The sequence below is a fragment of the Solenopsis invicta genome, chromosome 6, assembly GCF_016802725.1.
Source record: "Solenopsis invicta isolate M01_SB chromosome 6, UNIL_Sinv_3.0, whole genome shotgun sequence".
In the NCBI taxonomy this organism is placed as follows: domain Eukaryota; kingdom Metazoa; phylum Arthropoda; class Insecta; order Hymenoptera; family Formicidae; genus Solenopsis; species Solenopsis invicta.
In genome coordinates this window covers 7,567,806-7,588,084 of record NC_052669.1, presented here as the reverse complement: position 1 = coordinate 7,588,084, position 20,279 = coordinate 7,567,806, and the positions used below count along the sequence as shown (strand labels likewise).

Here is a 20,279-nt window from a genome sequence, read left to right as displayed (position 1 = left end):
GAGCGTAGATTTTTTACTCAGAGCGTCATTTTAAAAGATGATATGAAGAAAAAGCTGAATGGTAACGATACGGAACGAGATGTAAGGTGAGTTTAACTTTGTAGCGAGAGTTTAAGAAATATTTTCTCAACGTGAAATATCTTTCTCCTTTTTCACGAAAACAAATATCTCTTTAGCAATATTCTCTTCATTTTTCGCGAATGTTTTATTGCTCGCGAAGCGGCAGATTGAGAGATAAACGCGTTTTAAATGCGGAATATTTTTTTCATTCTTCTTTGTACTGAGAGAAAAGTTATTAACTAAATTTTTTAATTCAATTTTTTTACATGTAGACTCAAAAGTATGTAAAATACTTGAACTTCAGTTTATGCATTTATATTTAACTTGACTACATGTACATGTAATTATAAATTACGTAAATGCTCGAATTGAAGAAATTCGATATCTCAAGCTGAAAGATTTATTCGAGTCGAGAACTTTTTTTCTCAGTGTGCGAATGTGCGTCTAGCAAAGCGACGAATTACAAAACACGGAATACTCTTCGCATTTTACGCGAGTAGTGCACCTCTGCTCGTGAAGCTACAGATTACGAGAGACAAACGTCCTTTCGATATATCGACGGCATATTTTTGCACTTTTTACCGTGCTTCTCGTTCTATTTTTCATCAATCTAGTTTTGCCGATTAGTCTCTCGATTATCGGCGGATAATCGCGCGAGAATCCGCCAGGCGGAACGAGATACGCGGCGAGAAAAGGGAGGACCGTAACCGTCGCGACGCCGCGCGTCGCGGTGTCCGGTCTCGTACGCGATCGAAAATAGAGCGCGGACGGACGTCGCGTTCTCTCCTCTCTCCCTCTTCGCCTCTCGCTCTCCTCGTAACCGCGGCGAGCTGTCGTGACGCGTCTCCCATTCATAAATAGGGACGGCCACTTTATCCGGCGCGACGGCCATCTTGACTACGCGATCGCGCGAGCTCCCGTCGATTCGCGCATCCGTCGACGTTCCGCGGTCGTTTCGCACGCGGAAAATCCGACGCGACATTGAATCGCGCGCCGAGACGTCGCTGAACGTCGCTGGACGTCGCACGCACCCGCCGCGAGCCGCGACGCAATGCGCCGGGACGGAAGTCGCGCGACGACTGAGCAGCGCAGTGGTCGGTACGCAGTGCACAGCTGATCGGTGGCCCCGACGGACGGTAGCTGCTCGCCTCGTCGTTTCACGAAGCGGAAAAAACGCGAGAGTGGTACGGAAAGGAACGCCGAGAGAAAGAGAAAAATTAGAAAGAGAGAGAGAGAGAGAAGCGGGAGTGCGAGAGGACAGGACGCGAGGGACTGCCGGTGCGGAGTATCGGCCGCGTGTATCGCGTGATCGCGTGCTGGTGAAAAGCCCATGGTGACAGGTGAAGGCTTCGCGAGAGGAAGAGTGTGTCTCCGGGAGACGCGTGAGCACGGGATCCTCTTGGCGAGCGACTGCTGCAATGCTGTAGCCCCTTCCTCTGGTACAGAGACGAGGTGTAGGTGTTCGCGACGAGGAAGCTGAGGAGGAGGAGAAGAAGAAGAAGTGCAACGACAACGTCGTAGCTCGTCGATCGTCGATCGTTTCCAATGGTTGCCGTCCGGTGAGTTCGCCTGCTGGTCCGATTAAAGTTCGGGTCTAAAAGCGGCGCTCCAGGACGATCGCCAACGTCGTCGTTGTCGTCGTCAACGTGGACAACAACGACGGCGGCGACGGCGGCGACGGTGGCGTCTCATCGTCGTTCCGAGTGCGCCTCGAGGAGGAGCAAGAGGGAAGGGAACGGAGCGCACTCTGACTTTTACTAGCGACGGCGGCGGGCACTCCACGCGGCACGAAAATACACCTGCGACGGAATGCACCGGATGGATACGCGCCGCGACAACAATGCGTTTCCGCGCTCTACTAGGAACACCGTGCGCGTCCGTTTTAGTCGCGCGTTATTCGGGCCCGTTCCCTTTGGCTCTCCGTGTTTTTCGTTTTTTTTTCCCTTTTTTTTTCCTTTTTCTTCTCAGTACAGTCGTTCGACCGGCGAGTTTCGCATGCCTCGTCTCGTTTGCGCCGTAGTAGAATTTTTATTACAAGCGTACACTGAGAGAAAAGTGTGTGGTATTTGCGACTGTAATTGCATGACAAAATAACTTCTATGGTTGAGAGCTCCGGTTTCATAATTATTACTGCTACAATGTTAGTAACAACTGATAGCAAACTTGTGTTTATAGTTGTGTATGACAAAATTTTGTTATAAATTATGCTTTCAAATATTAATATAATATATTATGAAGATGTATAAATATATTATAATGGTAAAAATAAACATTTCTATGTAGTACACGCAGTCACAGTTACAGTAAATATAACTGTCTTCTTAACATTCGCTTACTATTTACGCAGCAATTATAACTAATAGCTGTAATTTGCATGCTTTAAACAACTGTAAATACAGGGTGACTCTTGAATAAGTGTAACAAATTTAAAGGGCTTTCTTATTTTACGAAGAAGAGTTCCTATAAACGTAAGTCCTAAAGTGCTTTGTTTTCAAAATACACGGCGTCGAAGCTGAGAAGCGCTGTTCTTTTTTCAAGCTTAAGAATTTGTTTTAAGTTCTAAATTAAAACTCTTGTAACACCTCACGTAAGTACATCAAATTTGATTTGAAAATATCTCCAAACGTTTTCGAAATTCTTGGAGATATTCACATTTCTTTTCTCAACTTATAGACACCCTGTTTTTGGAAAACAAAGCACTTTAGGACATATATTTACAGAACCTTTTCTCTCTTATAAAATAAGTCAAAGGAGTATTTCCTTAATTTTTTTACACTTAGAAAGCACTCTGTATATAGTTGGCATCGAAAATTACTATGAATTATAGTTAAATTACGGTAATTGCATTTTTTTCTCAGTGTATAATGATGAAACCTTGTAGGATATGATCAAACGAGATTGTATTGTCATGGTGATGCGTTGAATAGCGTATCCTTCACTTTTCATTGTCATTTAAAATTGGATAGTAGATGGTATTTATTTTATCTTTCACATGCGTCTTAACAATTCGACAGCGTCGAATCGATCACTGTGGCAATCAACGTATTAACCCTTATGCCTATTTCCACCAACGCAGATTAACTTTGATCTCATTGTCAGTTTAACTTACTCTTTATCTTTCTTTAGTTTTAAGAATTGGAAAAAGATAAGGAGTAAGTTGAACTGAGATCAAAGTTAATCTACATTGGTGGAAATAGGCCTTAATGTTACAATTTAGCAATAGTTATTGAATCTTGTACTGAAAAAAAATAAAAACAGTTTGGTAATAATCAAGCGTAGATGATAGTTACTCAGCTTTGGTGAAATAATTTCAATTAAGCGAGGGGGAAACCGCTGAGGGTAGTAGGTGTACAGATTTCAGGAATTACTAGGGAAAAATTACTGGGCATTACTAGGCAGTAGTGTACACAATTTTGATCAGCGGTTTCCCCCTCGCAATTAAGTATTTGGATAACGTAACCAAATATTTAGTAATTGTTTGCTAATTGCTTAGTAATCAATTGATTACTATTATTATGTTTAAGTACGTTAATAAATATTCAAGATGATTTATGTAAAAGTTTCATTGAAGTTCGCTGCAGAAGTTCTGTAAAATAAACAAAATTCATTTATTTATTTACAAAATAACTAAACAGTCATAATCCAACTTTGTGTAAATCATCTTGAAATACTTAAAGTGCTTACACCAAAAAATTGAGATTTTTCAAATGTTGTACAAAATTAATTCAACCTTTAATAACAAAGTACATAAACTATTATATAAAAATACGTTATTAAAAATATTATCTTATTCACACAGTTTTCATACGCATACATTTATTTGAAGTATTAATATCAAACACATTTTCAAATTCCACTTATCTTGCGTGGACTGTATATACATCTTTAACTAAAGCTATTTCACTAAACAATTATCATCTCAGCTAATTACACTAAACTTGTTTTTCAATTTATGTTCGTTCCATACACACGCTTGTCCCACTTCGAGAGCACAGCGCGACGCAAAACGATAGAATTATCTTTAGCCGTACGACGACAGGTCGTAGGAAAAAAAAAAAAAAATATTCGCGTCGCACCAGTTCGATCGTTGCCCAAGATTTATGATAATGCTGCGCGGAGATAATCTGTCGCGAGGCGGCCGCGCGTGCAGCGAGCTCCCGCGTCCGCGTGGGTAGGAATTACGCGCGTAAAAACGCGCGACGTCACGCTTTAAACCTGTTACGAGGCGTGCGTAAACAAGCGAGCTTCTTTTTCATTCGATGCGATCGACTAGTGGCCCCGATCGCATGCGTATCGCGAGTCCCCTTCCCGCATCTTTCCGCTGACGGGTCCAATCATCAAATCGATTACGTAATTACTGCTGCTAAATAAATAACGCGAACGACAGACCTGATCTCTTTATCGCGCGAGTGGGACACTTCGCGTTCAAAATGCGAAGAGTTTCGCTCGATGGGAACCGCAATTGTCTGGCGTTTGACAAGCAGGGAGGGATCATAGCGAGACGCATCGCGCGGTCTCGGTCTCTGCCGCTGCATCAATTTAACGCCCCGCCGTAAAGCAAATGTATCGCGTGCCTGTCATAACAAGCTCGCGGTGAAGCGTTACGCCTCTCGCTGCGTCGGTTTATTTAAAGTCGGAGTACATACTAGCGACGATTGGCCAACCGTCTGGCCAGGTGTTCGTTTCCTGGAGGCGCCGTCGAACTCGGACGCGGCGCAGCAGGATTAATGCATCAATATCCTATATGAAATGCATTAGATTTATATGGAAGGGCTGCCACAACGGGTTGGCATAAATCCCGCCGAAACTCGCTAATAGAAAATTTTGTACACCAATGCCGATTTTTGGCATTGCTGTAAAACACTGCCGACATTTTTGTACACTGCCGACAATGCTTATTGTTAGTCAATGCCTACAATGCCGTCAATCCTATATTAAAATTAAGGCAATGCCATGCAATTATGAACACTACCGCGTGCCCATTATCATACGCCAATGCCTGCACAAGAATTCTAAAGTTTTCCCGAAGTATTCAAAAATTTTTGTGCTCAACCCCATGATCGACTCTGAAGTGAGCTCACCACTCCCCAACCACTGACGACAATGCCGTCAATATTATAGGTCACTGCTTACTTTTTTCGGCAGTCCACTGCCGAAATTTTGTACACCAATGCCGGCTGTGAATTTCCCCTCGGGTTGGCATAAATCCCGCCGAAACTCGCTAATAGATATCCACCGTTCGATACTGCTATTTTCATTCTTTTGTCAATGTATTACTCTAATATCCTCGTGTGTATTGATAATACGAAAATCATAAGAAGGATATGATCATCGATATCCTCCCCCATCATCCTCGAATCGATTCATAAATACATTGAAACGTAACTTTTAATGCGTAACATAATTATTGTTAGTACGAAAGCGCAATCTAATTCACGTGTCTTTTGCCTTGAGATAATTTAACATTTTTTTGGCTGGCGTTTAAAAAAATATTCTTTCAATATATATAATATTTTTTTAATATCTCTTGAAAATATTCTTCAACTCAATCAAATCGACGAAGTAAATTGCATTGGCTAACGGATTTAAATTCTAGTGGTTAAAGAGGCCGATCTGGCCCGGCTGATGCAGACACCTTACGTATAATACGCAGACGGCGACGGCGACGCCGGTGTTTTGCAGAGAGAAAAAGTGTGATATTATTTTCAGTGTAGTTGGCGTTTATTTTTGCCGGCGCACGGCAGAGCGACTTATCGTACGGCTCTGCTTAGCGTTAACGGTGCGCGTCCCCCCGTCAATTATTATTCTTGATTCCTTATTTTCATCTGGTGGCCGATCGACTTGACGCCCCCGATTACGTTAAACTCCCCGGCGCGGATCCATTTCTCGTTGCGTTAAATTCCCACGAGACGTCGACGTTCAATCGTCCAGCCTGTCCCTTTGACAATTTCTGTAGATTCGTGCATGGGAAAAAAAACGGTTTTGTTGAAGTATCTGAAAGTTTAATTAGAGCTCCGAAAATAATTCGTGTGTTAGACTATTTATTAAATTAATTATGAAAGATGTTTGCATAATAAGTAATGTTGTAAAAAGTTATGACATTCTAGCAACCAGTTGGAGCAACCAAATAATTATTTTGATGGTGTAACAAAATTATTTTCAAATTTGTATTCAACAAAATTTTCAGAGATACTCTGGCAAAACTATTCTTTTTGTTTAATGATAATAATGTTGCAACATTTTATTTAGGTAACAATTATCTTATTTGCGTAAAGTCGACGTCCATATCTAAAAATATTTGAGAATACATTTATTTCTTTTTTTCTTTTGTGATAAATTCGCTAATATCGCCGCTTTAATTATCATGCCCGTTCATTCGTTGCGTTTGCACCTCGCTGTTAATTAAGTAGACGTTATTACGTGCAATTAGCTCTCTCGGAGACATGGTCGCAAGCAACAGGTGTCAAATAACGGTGCACTCTCTAATTTCGGGAACGTACGATTCGCTGCAATTCACGCCTTCTTGATCGATAATTACACAGTTAAAAATATCATGAAATTTTATGTATTTTTAAACATTAAATTTAATATATCTATTAATATCTGTAATTGAAAAGTATTTGTGTATAAAATTTAGTTCACTTTCGACAACTTAATTTTTTTTTTTTTAATATGCCTGCTTGAAATTTGCTTCCATTATATTACATTAAATTCTGCTGCCGATTTTTAACAGTTTAACATGATTGACGTTACGTCGAAATCGCGAGGAAGCTCTCGCCCTCCCTCGTTCTTCTTCGAACAATCGCGTGGTCGCGGACGCGGAATCGGAAACGCGGTTTCCTGTGCCATCGGCGTGAAATATCCTCGCTGTTGATAGTCTCGCTCTCGCCGGGATACTCGGGATTTCGGCGGAGTAAAACAAAACGATGGGCGGAGGCGTGAAGTACCGAACGGAATCCGCCACCTTTCCTTCGTGTTTCTATACGGGGACCAGACGAAAACAGCCGCGGTTTACATGCATACGCGTGTCTCTCGGGTATTTCATGACACAAATATCTTCCCGGCAGCCTGGAATTCGGCTTTTCCTTTTTCACTTGTCCCGACGCGAACGGCGCTCTCGTTCCCCTCTTGCAACGTCCCCGTCGTCGTCTGAGGAGTCCCGAAACTTTCGCGGCTTTCCGGTCGAGTCTTCATTTGTCTTTATTCGATGTATGTGATTTCACTCCCTTACTCGAAGTGTCACATATTCCATGTGACACGTTTTCTTTGGCAAACTCTCTCTCTCTCTCTCTCTCTCTCTCTCTCTCACACACACACACAAATATTCGATTAAATTGAATAAGCACTTTTTGATTTTGTGTAATATTCGCTTTTAATTATTTCCATAATTAGCTCGCAAATAAAAAAATTATATTGCAGTAAGGTGATACAGTTTCGAACGTGATACAATTCCAAATAAAACACTCGAAAAAATGTTTTGCTGATGTAGGCAGATTTTTATGTGTCACAACAAAAATGTATCGCTATTTTTTTTGTATCTGCTGAAATATTCTTTGTCACACATAAAATTTATAATAGCAACGTTTTAGCAGTTCTAAAAAAATTTAAGTCTCATCGTCAATTAATACAGTCAAGTAACAATATTGTACATTTTCGAATACTTATCTGGAATAAAATAAATCTTTGCTCACCTTAACAATAATTATTTTTTTTATATTCATGTTAACTAATTCAGATTGCAAACTTTTTAATTACACTGAAGTTTAAATGTTTGGCTGCATTTTATATTTAAAGAAAAGTATTAAGAGTTCGAAATTGTACCATTTGATGAACACTTTTGAATAAAAGGATCCGTCCCTCCTCTCTCGCATACGATTTATTGTCGCGAGTTGCTTAGTAGTTTCTTCTCCAACCTTCCTACGATTTGTCTCAATGAATTTGTGCAGGACGCGACATGCGTCCATGTCACTGAAAAAGTGCTTTGGCACGAGCGGATTCGTTTATTCGACTGGCCGAGAAGACGAGATTCGCGAGCAGAGCCGGAACGAATTCGCACGGCCACTATTTTCCGAGTGCCATCTGCCCACTCGCATTTATTTGCATTTCGCTCATTTACATGTAGACTTGTTTGCGAAAATCTCGAGAGGTAGAGCGAGTAGTTACCTGCCAAAGAAACGGAAGAACAAGCGAGTCTGAAATAATGGGCAGAGATGAGGAAGATGCAAATTTTGTATAAAAACATTCGTATCGCGCAACGTGGAGAACACCGTTCTTTCTTAAACATCTGGAAGAATGGAAAAAAATATTAAAATATTGAAATAGAAGATAGCATTAGAGATATATTACGTATAATAGAACGTGCGGAGTTACCGCGTCAAATTAGATTAAATTAATTAATTCACTGAAAGATCGAGAAACGAGTTAGAGGGCACGGCGCAAGCATGGCGCGCCAATAAGCACTTTTCTCTCTGATTGATGTCACGTTCACCTGACCCGCCGTCTTGCCAGGTGCGAGTAGACAGGAAGAAAAGGAAGCGACGAAGATTATTAATTCTAGCACTTTATTTCGCCGCGTGGCTGCGCTCCAAGTGCAAATTCCACGCGGTCGAAGCTTTTTCGTCCCCACCGAAGTCCTTTCCGATCGAATTGGCGTCGCGCCGTTTGCCAATCGCGAGCTTGCGAAAACGTTTAAGTGCCGTTACCTGGAGAGTAAAACTTTTGCGTCAGATCGAAAAGGAAGTCGACGGTGATCTGCGCGAGAGAATTTTTTTTTTTATTACCACACGGAAAGAATGATTTTTTTTTTCACTGAAGTATTTAAAAATCTAGATACATATTCTGTGAAAATAATTTTGTTGTACCAAAATAATTATGTGGGACGTTCAAGCATAATCAGCAACGCTGCGAAGAATTTTGACATATTCTACACTGAGAACAAAAACTGTTAGCTTGACTAAATTTGTCAATCTAATTAAACTTTTTTAATTCAAGCATTTATTTATTCAAAATTTATTTACGCATTTAAATTAAATACAAAACTGTTTAAAAACGCCACGAAACTCAATGTATTTTTAAGTTAATGTACATTAAATTTAATGTATCTGTAACTGAAAAGCATGTGCATGAAATGAAGTGAATTTTTCACAGCATTAAATTTACATTAAACGTTTTTTTTAATGTGTCTGTTGCAAAATTTTTTTTTTCATTACGTTACATTAAATTCTACCGTCGATTTTTGACAGTGACATGTAAATGCTTGAGCTGAAGAACTTTAATTTAACTAGAATGCATAAAATATTCGAGTTGAAAAAAATTTATTCAAGTTATAAAATGTAGTCAAGGTAACAATTTTTTTCTCAGTGCAGCAGTGAGTTTCAGCCTCTTACATTTAATTATTTTCGTCTAACACAGTTTCTTTTTCAGATATGTCTCAAATTGAGTTTTTTCAGAGCAAAACCATTCTTTCCATGCAAAAATCACATTCGTACTGGTCCTATCCTATTATTTTTGTCTGCGTGCTATTTTGATTGCAATAATCTTTTTGGCATTTTTATCTCTTCCTCCCGTCTTCGAAGCATTTATTTATTATTATTGTTGACACGTGCTCCGATTTTTTTTTTCTTTTACGACCAGTGACAGATGCACAAGCGCTCTCTTTTTCGCAAATAATGTAATATTATTCGCAAAGTTTCGTCACACGGCTGCTGGCGGGAGCGAGCGCGTGGCGCGTTCTTCAGTGCCGGCTAATAATTATTATGTGGCACTCTTACGTGGCACACCGCACAGGTGTCCACCGTTTTCTTACGTAGCTGCCAATTCCGCGATGTAGCGGGTGTCGCGGAGCGATCGGCCCCGCGGGAATAGGATCGGGAGCCTTCAAATTTATAGTCCGCATGGATTTTGGCAGTTTTTGACGAAAAGGATCTCCGCGATGATTCACCTCGTGCGTAAGCACACGCATTTAGATTTCCCCTTAATTGCACACCTATAGTTATCATTTTTCGATCGCTATTTATAGAAGATGGGGGACCAGCGATGCAAACGTCACGTAATGTACAGATATCGAAGTAACGTGAGAGTGGGGCATGTAAAGCGTTTCATTTTTTGTTTTTGCTTAGGCTCAATATTAGGTTCATCGAATAGTATCGATTGTATTTTAATTATTGACTCATCGAGGGAGAACAATGTGTATTTGCGTGCGATTCGGGGGTTGCTTTCTGCGGGGTAACGCGGAGCTTCTCATTCATTACCGTGTAGAAGCAGGCGAACACAACTTGGTTCGACTTGTGCGTTACTCTTGAAAAATGGGTCAGCCAGGCGGGTTTATAAATACGATAAGATATGCCATCGAGAGAGAAAGAGAAGGAGAGGCGAAGAGAGGAAGGAGTGGGAAAGCTTCCGTCTTTCCTGCTTGGCACGACGAAGGGGACGAAAGGGAGATCCAAGCTTCAAGAGTAACGCGTCGCACCTGCTGAAATCACCCCCGAAAAAGAAATAAGTGCGCTCACAGAAAAAAAATTAATATCAAATCAACAATTCATTGTTTTACATATGAAGAAACAAAATTCTTCATGCAAGCAAATTATGTCTGTTTAAAATCATCAGATTCTTTCAAGAAGACTTTATACTCTTGCTTATCTGATTTTAAATTTGGTATGTTATTCAATTTAAAGTTTAAAGCCTCTTTTCCGCTTGATCAAATTAAATGATTGTATAACTGACGAATTATTATAAATATTTATTAAATTTGTAAAGAAATCGCTGTTCTAGTGTATAAAACAATTGTTAGTTTTATACTAATTTTTGTTTCTGTGCGCTGAAAATAAGTTTTTTACGTTCAAGTAAATAAATTTATTTTAACATCATTAACTTGATTTTAAAAAATCTTTTCTAAGTTTAGAAATAAATTATTTTATTCTAGTTAATATTTGTTTAAATGAAGAGGAAATGATGTTAAAATAAATATATTTACTTGATCAGAAATAATCTTTTTTCAATGCACTGCACGCTCTTTTCACACGTATTTAGGTTCCACGGTCGGTTTTTCTCTCTCTCTTTCTCTTCTTCCTTTCTTCATCGCACGTGTATCTTCGAATTATCGAGAGTCCATTTACCGATTACCGCGATTCTCAGCCGTCATCTCGCGCTCGGTATCGTCGAGATCGCTCCCCCCGAGACGGAGTCGACGGAGAGGAGCGCGTTCGATCTGGACGCGGCCCAACTCGCCGCGCATCCAATGAATTATAAAATATCCACGTTTCTGGGAAGGCTTCCGGATCGCGTTATTACGAGCGCTCTTGGCTCTCGTCTCTCGTCATCGCGGCGGTATTACGAGCCGGCATCGCGAGAGACGGGGCGGCGGGCCCTCTCTTGGCGCGCGTTTGGCCGCTATTAGTGTAAATTAACGGGAGAGCCGAGAGCCGAGAGCCGACCGAGCTCGACCGACCACCTTGTATCGGCCCGACGACATGTAACGATGATATACCTGGCACCTGCAGGTAGGCCCTGCCAGGAGGATGGGGCCCCACGATGGGGGAGTGCCACTGCTCTAACATCACTATCATGCAGCTGTTCCACGAGCTGAAGCAGCAGTTCCCCGCGCTCCCTGATCACGTCGTCTCCCAGTGCATCGCCCAGGTATACAGGTGGCCTTTGTCCGTCAAGGAGTGTGGCCCTATTAAATACCGACACCCACCGTCTCGGGCACGAATCTTCTCTCTTGAGAGAGAGAGAAAGAGACTCGCTCGACTAACTCGTCGTCCCTACTCGCCGCAATAATAACGACTAACCCGGTGCCTGTAACGCGGTTTACGACGTGCGATTTAACAAGGATTAATAATCATTGCCTCCTTTGCCACTGGCCTCCCTCGCCTCCCTCGCCTCTGCCATGCATCGCTAAACCCATTTGCACGAGCGTGGAACCTGTGTGTACGTTGTTTAAGTGTGTATAGGTTCTCCCAGAACCACCGGATGTCACCTTTCGTCACATTTCAATTCATCGTTTTGAAAACTATTTTCCTTTAACGTTCTGTGTTAAGTTTCAGAAATGAAAACAAACGACAAAATTGCATTCCGCAATTGATTGGCTGCAGATTTTAATAGAATTTTAAGGATGTATCGGATGTACAGTCCCCGCAAAGTAAATAAAATTTAGAAATGTGTTTAATATGAACACTTCAAATAAATATTATGTGCATATGAAAATTGTGTAAATAAGATTGATTATTTATACAAAATTTTATTATGATTGTTTATTTTGTAAATAAATAAATTTTATTTATCATGCAGAACTGATCTCTGCATTGCAATTAAATTTTATATAAATCATCTTGAATATTTAAAGTATTTAAATTTTAAAAAACCAAATTTTTTTCATTACTTCTTATTTGATTATTAATTATATTTTTATTAGAGCATATGTATGTCCACTTTTTATTGAAATAACTTTTTATCCAGATAGAACATCGTCGCCAAATTTTTCTACTATTTTTAAATGTAATACTTATAAAACAATCTGTAATTTTTTCATAATGTTTTGAGACATGCTCCATACATCATTAATTATAAATTTTTTTAGCAAAAGAAACCTGTATCGATAATTGAAAAGATTTGATGACATTTTTCTTATCAACGAAACCATCATGGCCAAATTAAAGAGATTACAGTTAAAAGGGACATCCGGTTTTGATATTCTGGGATATTACATATAAGTCTTTCCTGGCACACGCGTGTCATACGAGCGATTAATTGTAAGCGATCGGAAGGCGGCCCGAGACCTCGAAGAGGAACGCGGGCTCGGGACGTGTGTCTCCTAAAAGCGGAAACCGACGTCGGGGACGATCGGCGGCAAGCTGACCCCAGGTACGTGTGCGTTGCAGAACAGTCACGACCGGGAGACATGCGCGAGAAGCCTGCGGGCCACCCAAGAGTCCCGTCCGTCACCGGGCGCGTTTCCACCCCCAGCACCCTGTACCGGGGTGCAACAGCCGCCGCAGCCGCAGCAATCGCAACTGCAACAGCAGCAGCAACAACAACGAGAGCAGCAGCTCGCGTCGCAGCAACGTTGCTGTACGATGAACCAAACGGTCGCGAGCAACGTCGGCGTCGGGCGTCCCCATCGACCGGCGTCGTTGGACATCGGTATGACCCGTCGCTACCCGCCCGCAGAGCGTCGCACCACCGCCACCGCCGCCGCCGCCGTCGCCGTCGCGGCCGCGACATCGGCGTCGTCCAGCGGCATCGTCACCCCTCGTCCGCGCCGGCCGCCTGCACGTCGCGCGGCTTCTTCGACGACGGTTGCACCGTCAATAGCAACGGCAGCAACGCGCCGCCCGGCTTCGAGCTCAACGTCAACGTCGCCTGCAGCCCCGCGGGCAATCGCGGTACGGAAGACGGACGTTGTCTCCTTGCTGGAATTAATACTGTGTTCGCACTATTTAACCCTTGACTCACGAGGGGACCCATATTAAATCTTACACCGCTGAAACTTTGTTAATTAACGTACTTTAAATAAAAATAACGCAAGACTGATTGTTATTAGTTTTAATTAAGAACAAAAATGCTATTAAGATTGATGACTTTTATTTTATTAACCTTTGAAAAATAAGGTTCAGGAGACCCACGACATTAGAAAACGTAACTTTTTTTTTTACCTCGTGAGTTAAGGGTTAACGCTGAGCATTCCGAATTTCCGTAAAGCACAGAAACCGTGCGTAATTTCCTTGAATTAATATTTTAATAAAAAGCATGAATATCAAACAAGATCCATAAAAGAAGTTGGAAAGAGTATAAATTATTTTTTGGGAGAAATGCTTCTCGAAAAAAAAAGACAGCGACTTTACGACATGTAAATTGTTACGATAATAATTATACATTAATATCGAGCGTTAAATGTGTGGTGTGCAAGCAGTATACAGACTAAGAATTGGATTACGCTAATATCAAATGAAAAGAGATTAAGAAACGATAACATTTCGATTCGAGACTAGGAAGAAATACGATAGATGTAGAAGAGTAGTTGAAAGCGAAAACGGATTGTATAACAACGCTTATCACGCTCCTTTCAAAGAATCTTGCTCTCTTGCGGCGTGCTTGTTTATGCTGAGGATTGCTATTAGAGCCAATTCATTTTACTCGTTCACACAAACCACGCTCCTATTACAATCGCCAATTAGTAATCGCTCACAGATGGACCAGTTCACAAATTGACTTCGATCATACAACGTCGACTTCTTTTTATTTCGACCATCGGCTCTAAAGTTTCTCCGGCGGAAAAAATTCTACACAAATTTAAAAAAAAAATGCTACAAAATAGAAATATGTATTTTATTATTAAAATGAATAAAATGATCCAATCCTTTTGTAGAGTTTTGCAGTACTTCTTAGATGTGGAAGAAGTACGTAGAATTTTTTCCATCAGAGGGTTGTTCGCGAGATTTACTCGTAGGTGGCGGAATTAATTTTTTCAAAGAGCGATCTTCTAATCGTGATTTTATGTCGACAGATTTTCGAACGGCACCGACGATCGGTGCCTGTAAACGAAGCGACCTCGTCGTCGTGCCACGGCCTCATTACGCCGAGCCTCTGTTAGCCATCGGAAAGTCCGAGGCGCAGATCGATCACACGCGAAGCTATACGTCGGTTAGCTTGACCCTCCGGCCGCCCTCCTCCGAGCCGCAACCCCCGATCGATATCAGGTCGGAAGGATCGAGCCTGACTTACTCGACCTCGTCCTTGGATCCGCGTGGCTTTCAAAGCCGCCTACAGATCAGCATCGGTCCTGGAAACGTCGGTAGCGTCGCAGCGGCGAGGATCAGACCGCCGATGACTAAGCCATACATACTGCCGCCGTGGTCTCAAAGCCCACTGCGGTCGCCTGGTACGTTTAAAACAGTATAATCCAGACTTAGCTTCGACACAAGAGTCTGATTTATATTTTAGAAATAGAATATAGGCACATAATTTAGAGAGAAAATTTATTGAAGAATAAAAGAATAGTATTTATGTACTCTGGTAAAAATTTTTCTCAGAATTTTTCGACGAAACGCTTTTCAGAAATACTAAAAAGAAGTTTACATCTTAGCTTAGAATTTTTCATATATGTAAATTTTGAAATGTTCCAAGATTTCTCATCCTACAATTTCTAAAATACTTGAAAAAAATCTGAGAAAATGTTTAAAAAGTTGTAAAATTATACAGAATAATTCTGAAAAATTCTGAAAGTCCGCAAAATTATATGAAAAAAATCTGAAAAGAATGTGTTCACCAGTGTATTGCCTGTGATGTAATGGGATACACGAAGCGTAGCATGGGCGTGTATACACGGGGTGTTCCCAGATAATTTGATTCTAACTTTAGTGAAATTACAGTTCCATAAAATTAAAAATATAAATCTTTGTACTCGTCGAGGAATTTATTACTAAAATTAACACGGGATACCGGTTTGCCTGTATCGCTTTCAGAACTTCCGCCAGAACCGCCGAGCCAATTGCCAAGGCCCACGACGACGATGAGCGCGCCGACTACACCCTCCATACCGCTGACGACGAATATCGTCCCAGGTTGCAGCCTTCCGACGACGCCGTCCGTGCCCACGACGAGCAGCGGCGTCGCGCCTCCCGCTGTAGCCGCCACTTCCTCTTCCTCTCACACAGGGGATCACACAGCCTCCGATTGGAACCGATCGCCGTTGTGCCAAGGTGAACCCATGGGATCCGATCGGAATGAGCGATAGCCGCTTTCGCTGATCTAGCGTTACAGAATCGCGCACACACGTATATATTTACCTGGAAGTCACTCGGTCGCACGTACTACGCCCACGCACGCAACGCCGGGAACGATATTTACGCATTCCTGACCCCACGCTCCGGGCTATACATAGCCGCGCGCGTCCGCGGTTACAACTACGCGGACCACCTGATTCGGTTTTTCTGATCGCGAAAGTCCGCGCGCTATCGACGCATTTCCTGAACGCTAAATGACATATACGTTCGCAAAGGCTTTCCGCTTTTTTTACGTTCCGATCTCCGTGATCAAGGAGCGCGATAACGTTGAAGATAACGCGGAGTCAAGATCGTTGTTCCATGACGCAGTTCTGCGACCGCTGACGAATCTGTATCTAATCCGTTATCATCGCGATCGATAAAGTTCTAATAAGGCAAGTCAATATATGATAAAATGAATGACTCGTCATTCGCGATAAAGTAGATTTAGAGAGTCGCCGTGATTGAAGTAAGCTCCAAAGCTTGCGACTCGCCTCGTGCATGTTCATGCCAACTAAAATAGTCCTTGGAATTTTTAGTGGAGGAGCACCAAAAGAAATTAGTCGCGGAGCAACTGGTTAGGAAAGAGAGGCTCGCCAGGGAGCTAAGAGCCGAGAAGGGACGACTCGAAGCGATGAAGAAGGAGGTGCAGGCATTATCTCGACCAATGGATCCCTCGATATCTCCTCAAGTACGTGCAATCACGAGGAACGATGATTGATATCTTTTTTTTTTTATGCGTATCTTGACGCGTAATGTTTGCAGGAGCTGAAGAGAAAGCTGAGGAGCGAAATATATATGCTGCAGGTCGAGTGTGACAGATTGGCCGACGAAGTCGATCAATGGTCAGACAGACGAGGTATTTATTTCCTGCTTACGCGTGTACGAAGCTCATAGAAGCGACACGTAGTGAATAACTCATTCTTTCAGTACCATTGGGCGAGACCAACGAGGAGTTTTATCAGGGCATTTATACCGGCCAGTCGTTGCCGATGAGACCGCTGAATCTACAACCACCGCGTTTACCGAGTCAACCGCCGGCATGGCGACCGGAACAGCCAATGATGGTTGCGAATGACAACGACCGGGAGGAACGAGACGAGCCTTCGTGGGTCTGCACCATGTGCACCTTCGACAATCACCCACTGATGAACAAGTGTGAGGAATGTGACATGCCGAGACTGTTGAACCGCGGCAGTGCAGGTATAAGATCCGACAAACCAGCGAGAGCGTTGCCGTCAACCTCGTTGTCATCGTAGTGATAGTGAACTCTACCTCGAACTACTTAAACTACGCGAAATAAAATAACTCGTCGCCTAACAGCATGCCGATTTTTTATACACATTTTATACAAATTCGTGAAAACCATTTCTCGTGATTACACTAATTGATGGGATTTTGACAACGCGAAGAAGAAGTGATATATTTTATCCTATATTTATAAAAAAAAAAACATTTTAACTGAGTGTGAGAGTGACGTTATAAAAATTGTGTACTTAATTATGATTAATTACATTAATCATGTTTTTAGCATAATAAAGGAGAGGAGAGCTTGCAAACTCTATTCTCATTTGTTAGATGTGTGTATTTGCTAATTTTAATAAATTAACGTTCCATTAGAGATGTGCGAATCAAGATTTTTTGACGCCAAATCGAATTTAATCAAATTAAATCGTTGAAACATGTAACTTTTAACTAATATTAATTATTGTTAAATTAAATTTATAGATATATAAAGAATTCTAAGAAAATATTGAGTATATGATATAAAGTCACATTAAATCTAATTTTATAAAATCAGATGTCAATATATGTAATTTGTATTCAAATTTCTTAAATTCGAAATTGTCGAATTCGCACATTTCTACGATCCATTTACAAGTTGTATTTGTTTTATGTAATATTTCTAAACTATTAACATCATTGTATAGCATCATTGATATAGCATTGATATTTCCTGGCAAAACGTAATATCCAGGTAAGGCAAAGGAATTTTGTGCCTGATGAATTATACATAACATCATTTTGCTTAATTTTTCAGCGATCCTAATAGTCTCGAATTTGCAGGGGAAACGCAAGATATTCATATACGAGTAACGCATCACCACAATTTTTCGCCAAGGCGTGAGTATATCTTATACCGATGCTTTCGCTCAAACGAGATTAATATTTCGCAGATATAATAGCTGTTTACGCTGTCTGCAAAAATAATTACGATGTATTACTTTTTCAGATATAGTGCACAGTTGGGTGGTATGACGCGAATTGAATTAGAAGTTTTTAAAGAACTGTACATATAAAAAGAATTATTTAAATTAAATAAACAAATTTTGTAGGGGCTAAGCGATTGTAATAGAGAACATATGTGACTAATGTAATAATTTAACTTAATTTTTTATTTATGGTTAGTGCATATCGCGCGTTATTAGAGTCGTTAACTAGTTCCTCGTTATATGACGATTAGATTTCTTGTTTCTTGTAAAGCAATTTCTACGCAATCCAGCTTTGGATTTTTCGCGTATTACAGAGCAATGGGCGCATCGCCAGTAAGAATAAACGATGCATTCGACCGAATGCCGCAAAATTTTTTCCAGATTCTTATTTGTATAAAAAAAATTATCGTATAATACGTAAAATACAAGTATTTGTGATAATTACAGCAACGTTCTCCCCTTATATAGCTGTACCCCTCTCCAAGTTTAGCTTCGTCTCCCGAGTATACTCGCCGTAGAACCTCTCCAGTTTCTGGTTAAACTTGGCGTTACGCTCGTTAATGTAATCGATATCCGCGTCGTCGTTGTGCATTCTACGCCTGCTATATTTTTCCCGTTTTGCGATCCTGCAAAAAAACAAAAGAAAATAAGTCCGAGTCTTATAGAAGATTGTATAATTTTATTACAAAATTGTAAAAATTTGTTGCTTACTGCTTCTCAAGATTTGTGACCATCTTATCTATTGCTTCCTTTTTGTCCTCGTGTAAGCCATGCAATATCGTATTTGGATCGCCGTAAAAGGCTGGGCCTAGCTTTTCCTTCGCTTCTTCGTAAGCCTCCATATTCGGTTTAATGTTTTTCACTTGTCTATTATAAGAACGTATCGCCGCTTGTTCGTAATCCGAGAAACCTGGGTCAGGATTCTGTTTGCTTTTCTTCTTTCTGGCTATCCTCTCTGCTTCAGTGGCATCAATATTCAGCAATTTTTTTCGCTCGTAATCTTCACCCTGAATGATAAATTAAATACTTAGCATAAGTTAAATAATTCTGTATATTTAATTTAAATCCAGAAAATTTGACTTGATACCTTAGTTTCTGCCTCTTTTCTAGCAGCTTCATCCTGCATTATCCATTCGGCCTGTCTCTTACGAGATTCCCAATTGGCAGGCAGTTTGTTCCTCTTATCCTCCTCTATAACTTCCTTATGGTTTTGCATCCTGGCCTCGTTCTGTTAAATCAATGTGCTATAGACATATTGCTTATATTGCTTACCATAATTTTCAATAACAAGCATGTGTTTAGTAATTTAACATTCAGTTGTACACACATTGTTTTCTGTGTTGTTCCAAATTTATGTATCAAAGATATAGAATATTATTTGTTCTTGTTTAATGTTCAATGAATAACAAGGACAAGTTATGTTATTTTATGCTTTAATAAAATTCAGAATAGATCTTCACACATATGTTATAACATTTCTAGAAATTTGTATAGTTTATTTAAAAAGAAATTGCTGATAAATGTTATAACTAATTACAGTGCTCTCAGTTTTTCAAGGAAATTCGCAGGACAAAATTGTTGAATTGTGAGTAAAAGTGAGTGTTAAAAATCAAAAGGTTAGTTATGTAAATAGAAAAAGAAGTTTAAAGCATCAGAATTAGGTGAAAATGAGTTATGTCTAATTTCACCAATATGCATTAACTTTAATCCCGATTTAATTTATTTTTTATCTCTTTCTAATTCTTAAAACTGGTGATAAAATAAAGAGTACTAAATGAATCTACATAAAATCAGTGGAAGATGCATCCCAAATAGGTTATCTCTCTTTTCATTGCGAACTCACCCTCTTGGCGTGGAGATCTCTGAGTCGCTTTATCTTCTCTTGGTACTTGGCCGTCGCGGATTGCGCGGACGACGTGCTCGACGTCGCGTCGTCCATCATTGAGTGGAATAAAAATACAATTTTCCGAAAATCAACACAAACAAGAAATGACAAGAAACAACTCGTCGAATCTGAGAGAGAAGGAGACACAGAACATATATAAAGGAAGGAGAAGACTGTTCTAATTTTCGTGGCGAAACGTCATCTATATTTTCAAGGCTTGGTCGCAGAACTACGTGGCCACGTAGCTGATCTCCCGGTAGGTAAATACGTGCGACTCGAAAGATATCTAGAGCGGAAAATCGATCGTTGATCGACCGTCGTTACACTCGACTCTCCTATCGTCGTCGACTCATAAAATAA

The 20,279-nt window shown here is 40.7% G+C and overlaps 2 protein-coding genes across 5 annotated transcripts; one reads left to right on the top strand and one right to left on the bottom strand.

Moving 5' to 3' along the window:
• Positions 1 to 357: 357 nt before the first annotated feature.
• On the top strand, positions 358 to 18,478 carry LOC105196529 (TGF-beta-activated kinase 1 and MAP3K7-binding protein 2). Its single transcript, XM_011162506.3, is given in 11 exon segments — positions 358 to 1,619; positions 11,559 to 11,697; positions 12,939 to 13,308; positions 13,311 to 13,442; positions 14,564 to 14,938; positions 15,522 to 15,758; positions 16,361 to 16,512; positions 16,587 to 16,680; positions 16,752 to 17,024; positions 17,889 to 17,945; positions 18,055 to 18,478. Coding segments are annotated over 10 exon segments (1,824 nt in total). The 5' UTR covers positions 358 to 1,619; positions 11,559 to 11,589; the 3' UTR covers positions 18,081 to 18,478.
• Positions 15,448 to 20,209, bottom strand: LOC105196530 (pre-mRNA-splicing factor SYF2). 4 transcript variants are annotated; one of them, XM_011162512.3, is made up of 5 exons: positions 19,878 to 20,209; positions 19,122 to 19,262; positions 18,746 to 19,041; positions 18,480 to 18,660; positions 15,448 to 15,807 (listed from the first exon to the last, which is right to left on the bottom strand). In XM_011162512.3, exons 1-4 carry the CDS (start codon positions 19,974 to 19,976, stop codon positions 18,495 to 18,497), a joined length of 702 nt encoding a protein of 233 aa, XP_011160814.1. In that variant the 5' UTR covers positions 19,977 to 20,209; the 3' UTR covers positions 15,448 to 15,807; positions 18,480 to 18,494. The 4 variants fall into 4 exon arrangements, with proteins under 4 accessions (XP_011160814.1, XP_011160812.1, XP_011160811.1 ...); XM_011162510.3 differs by lacking the exon at positions 15,448 to 15,807 and adding an exon at positions 17,139 to 18,020; XM_011162509.3 differs by lacking the exon at positions 15,448 to 15,807 and having other exon boundaries at positions 17,386 to 18,660.
• Between the last annotated feature and the right edge of the window lie 70 nt (positions 20,210 to 20,279).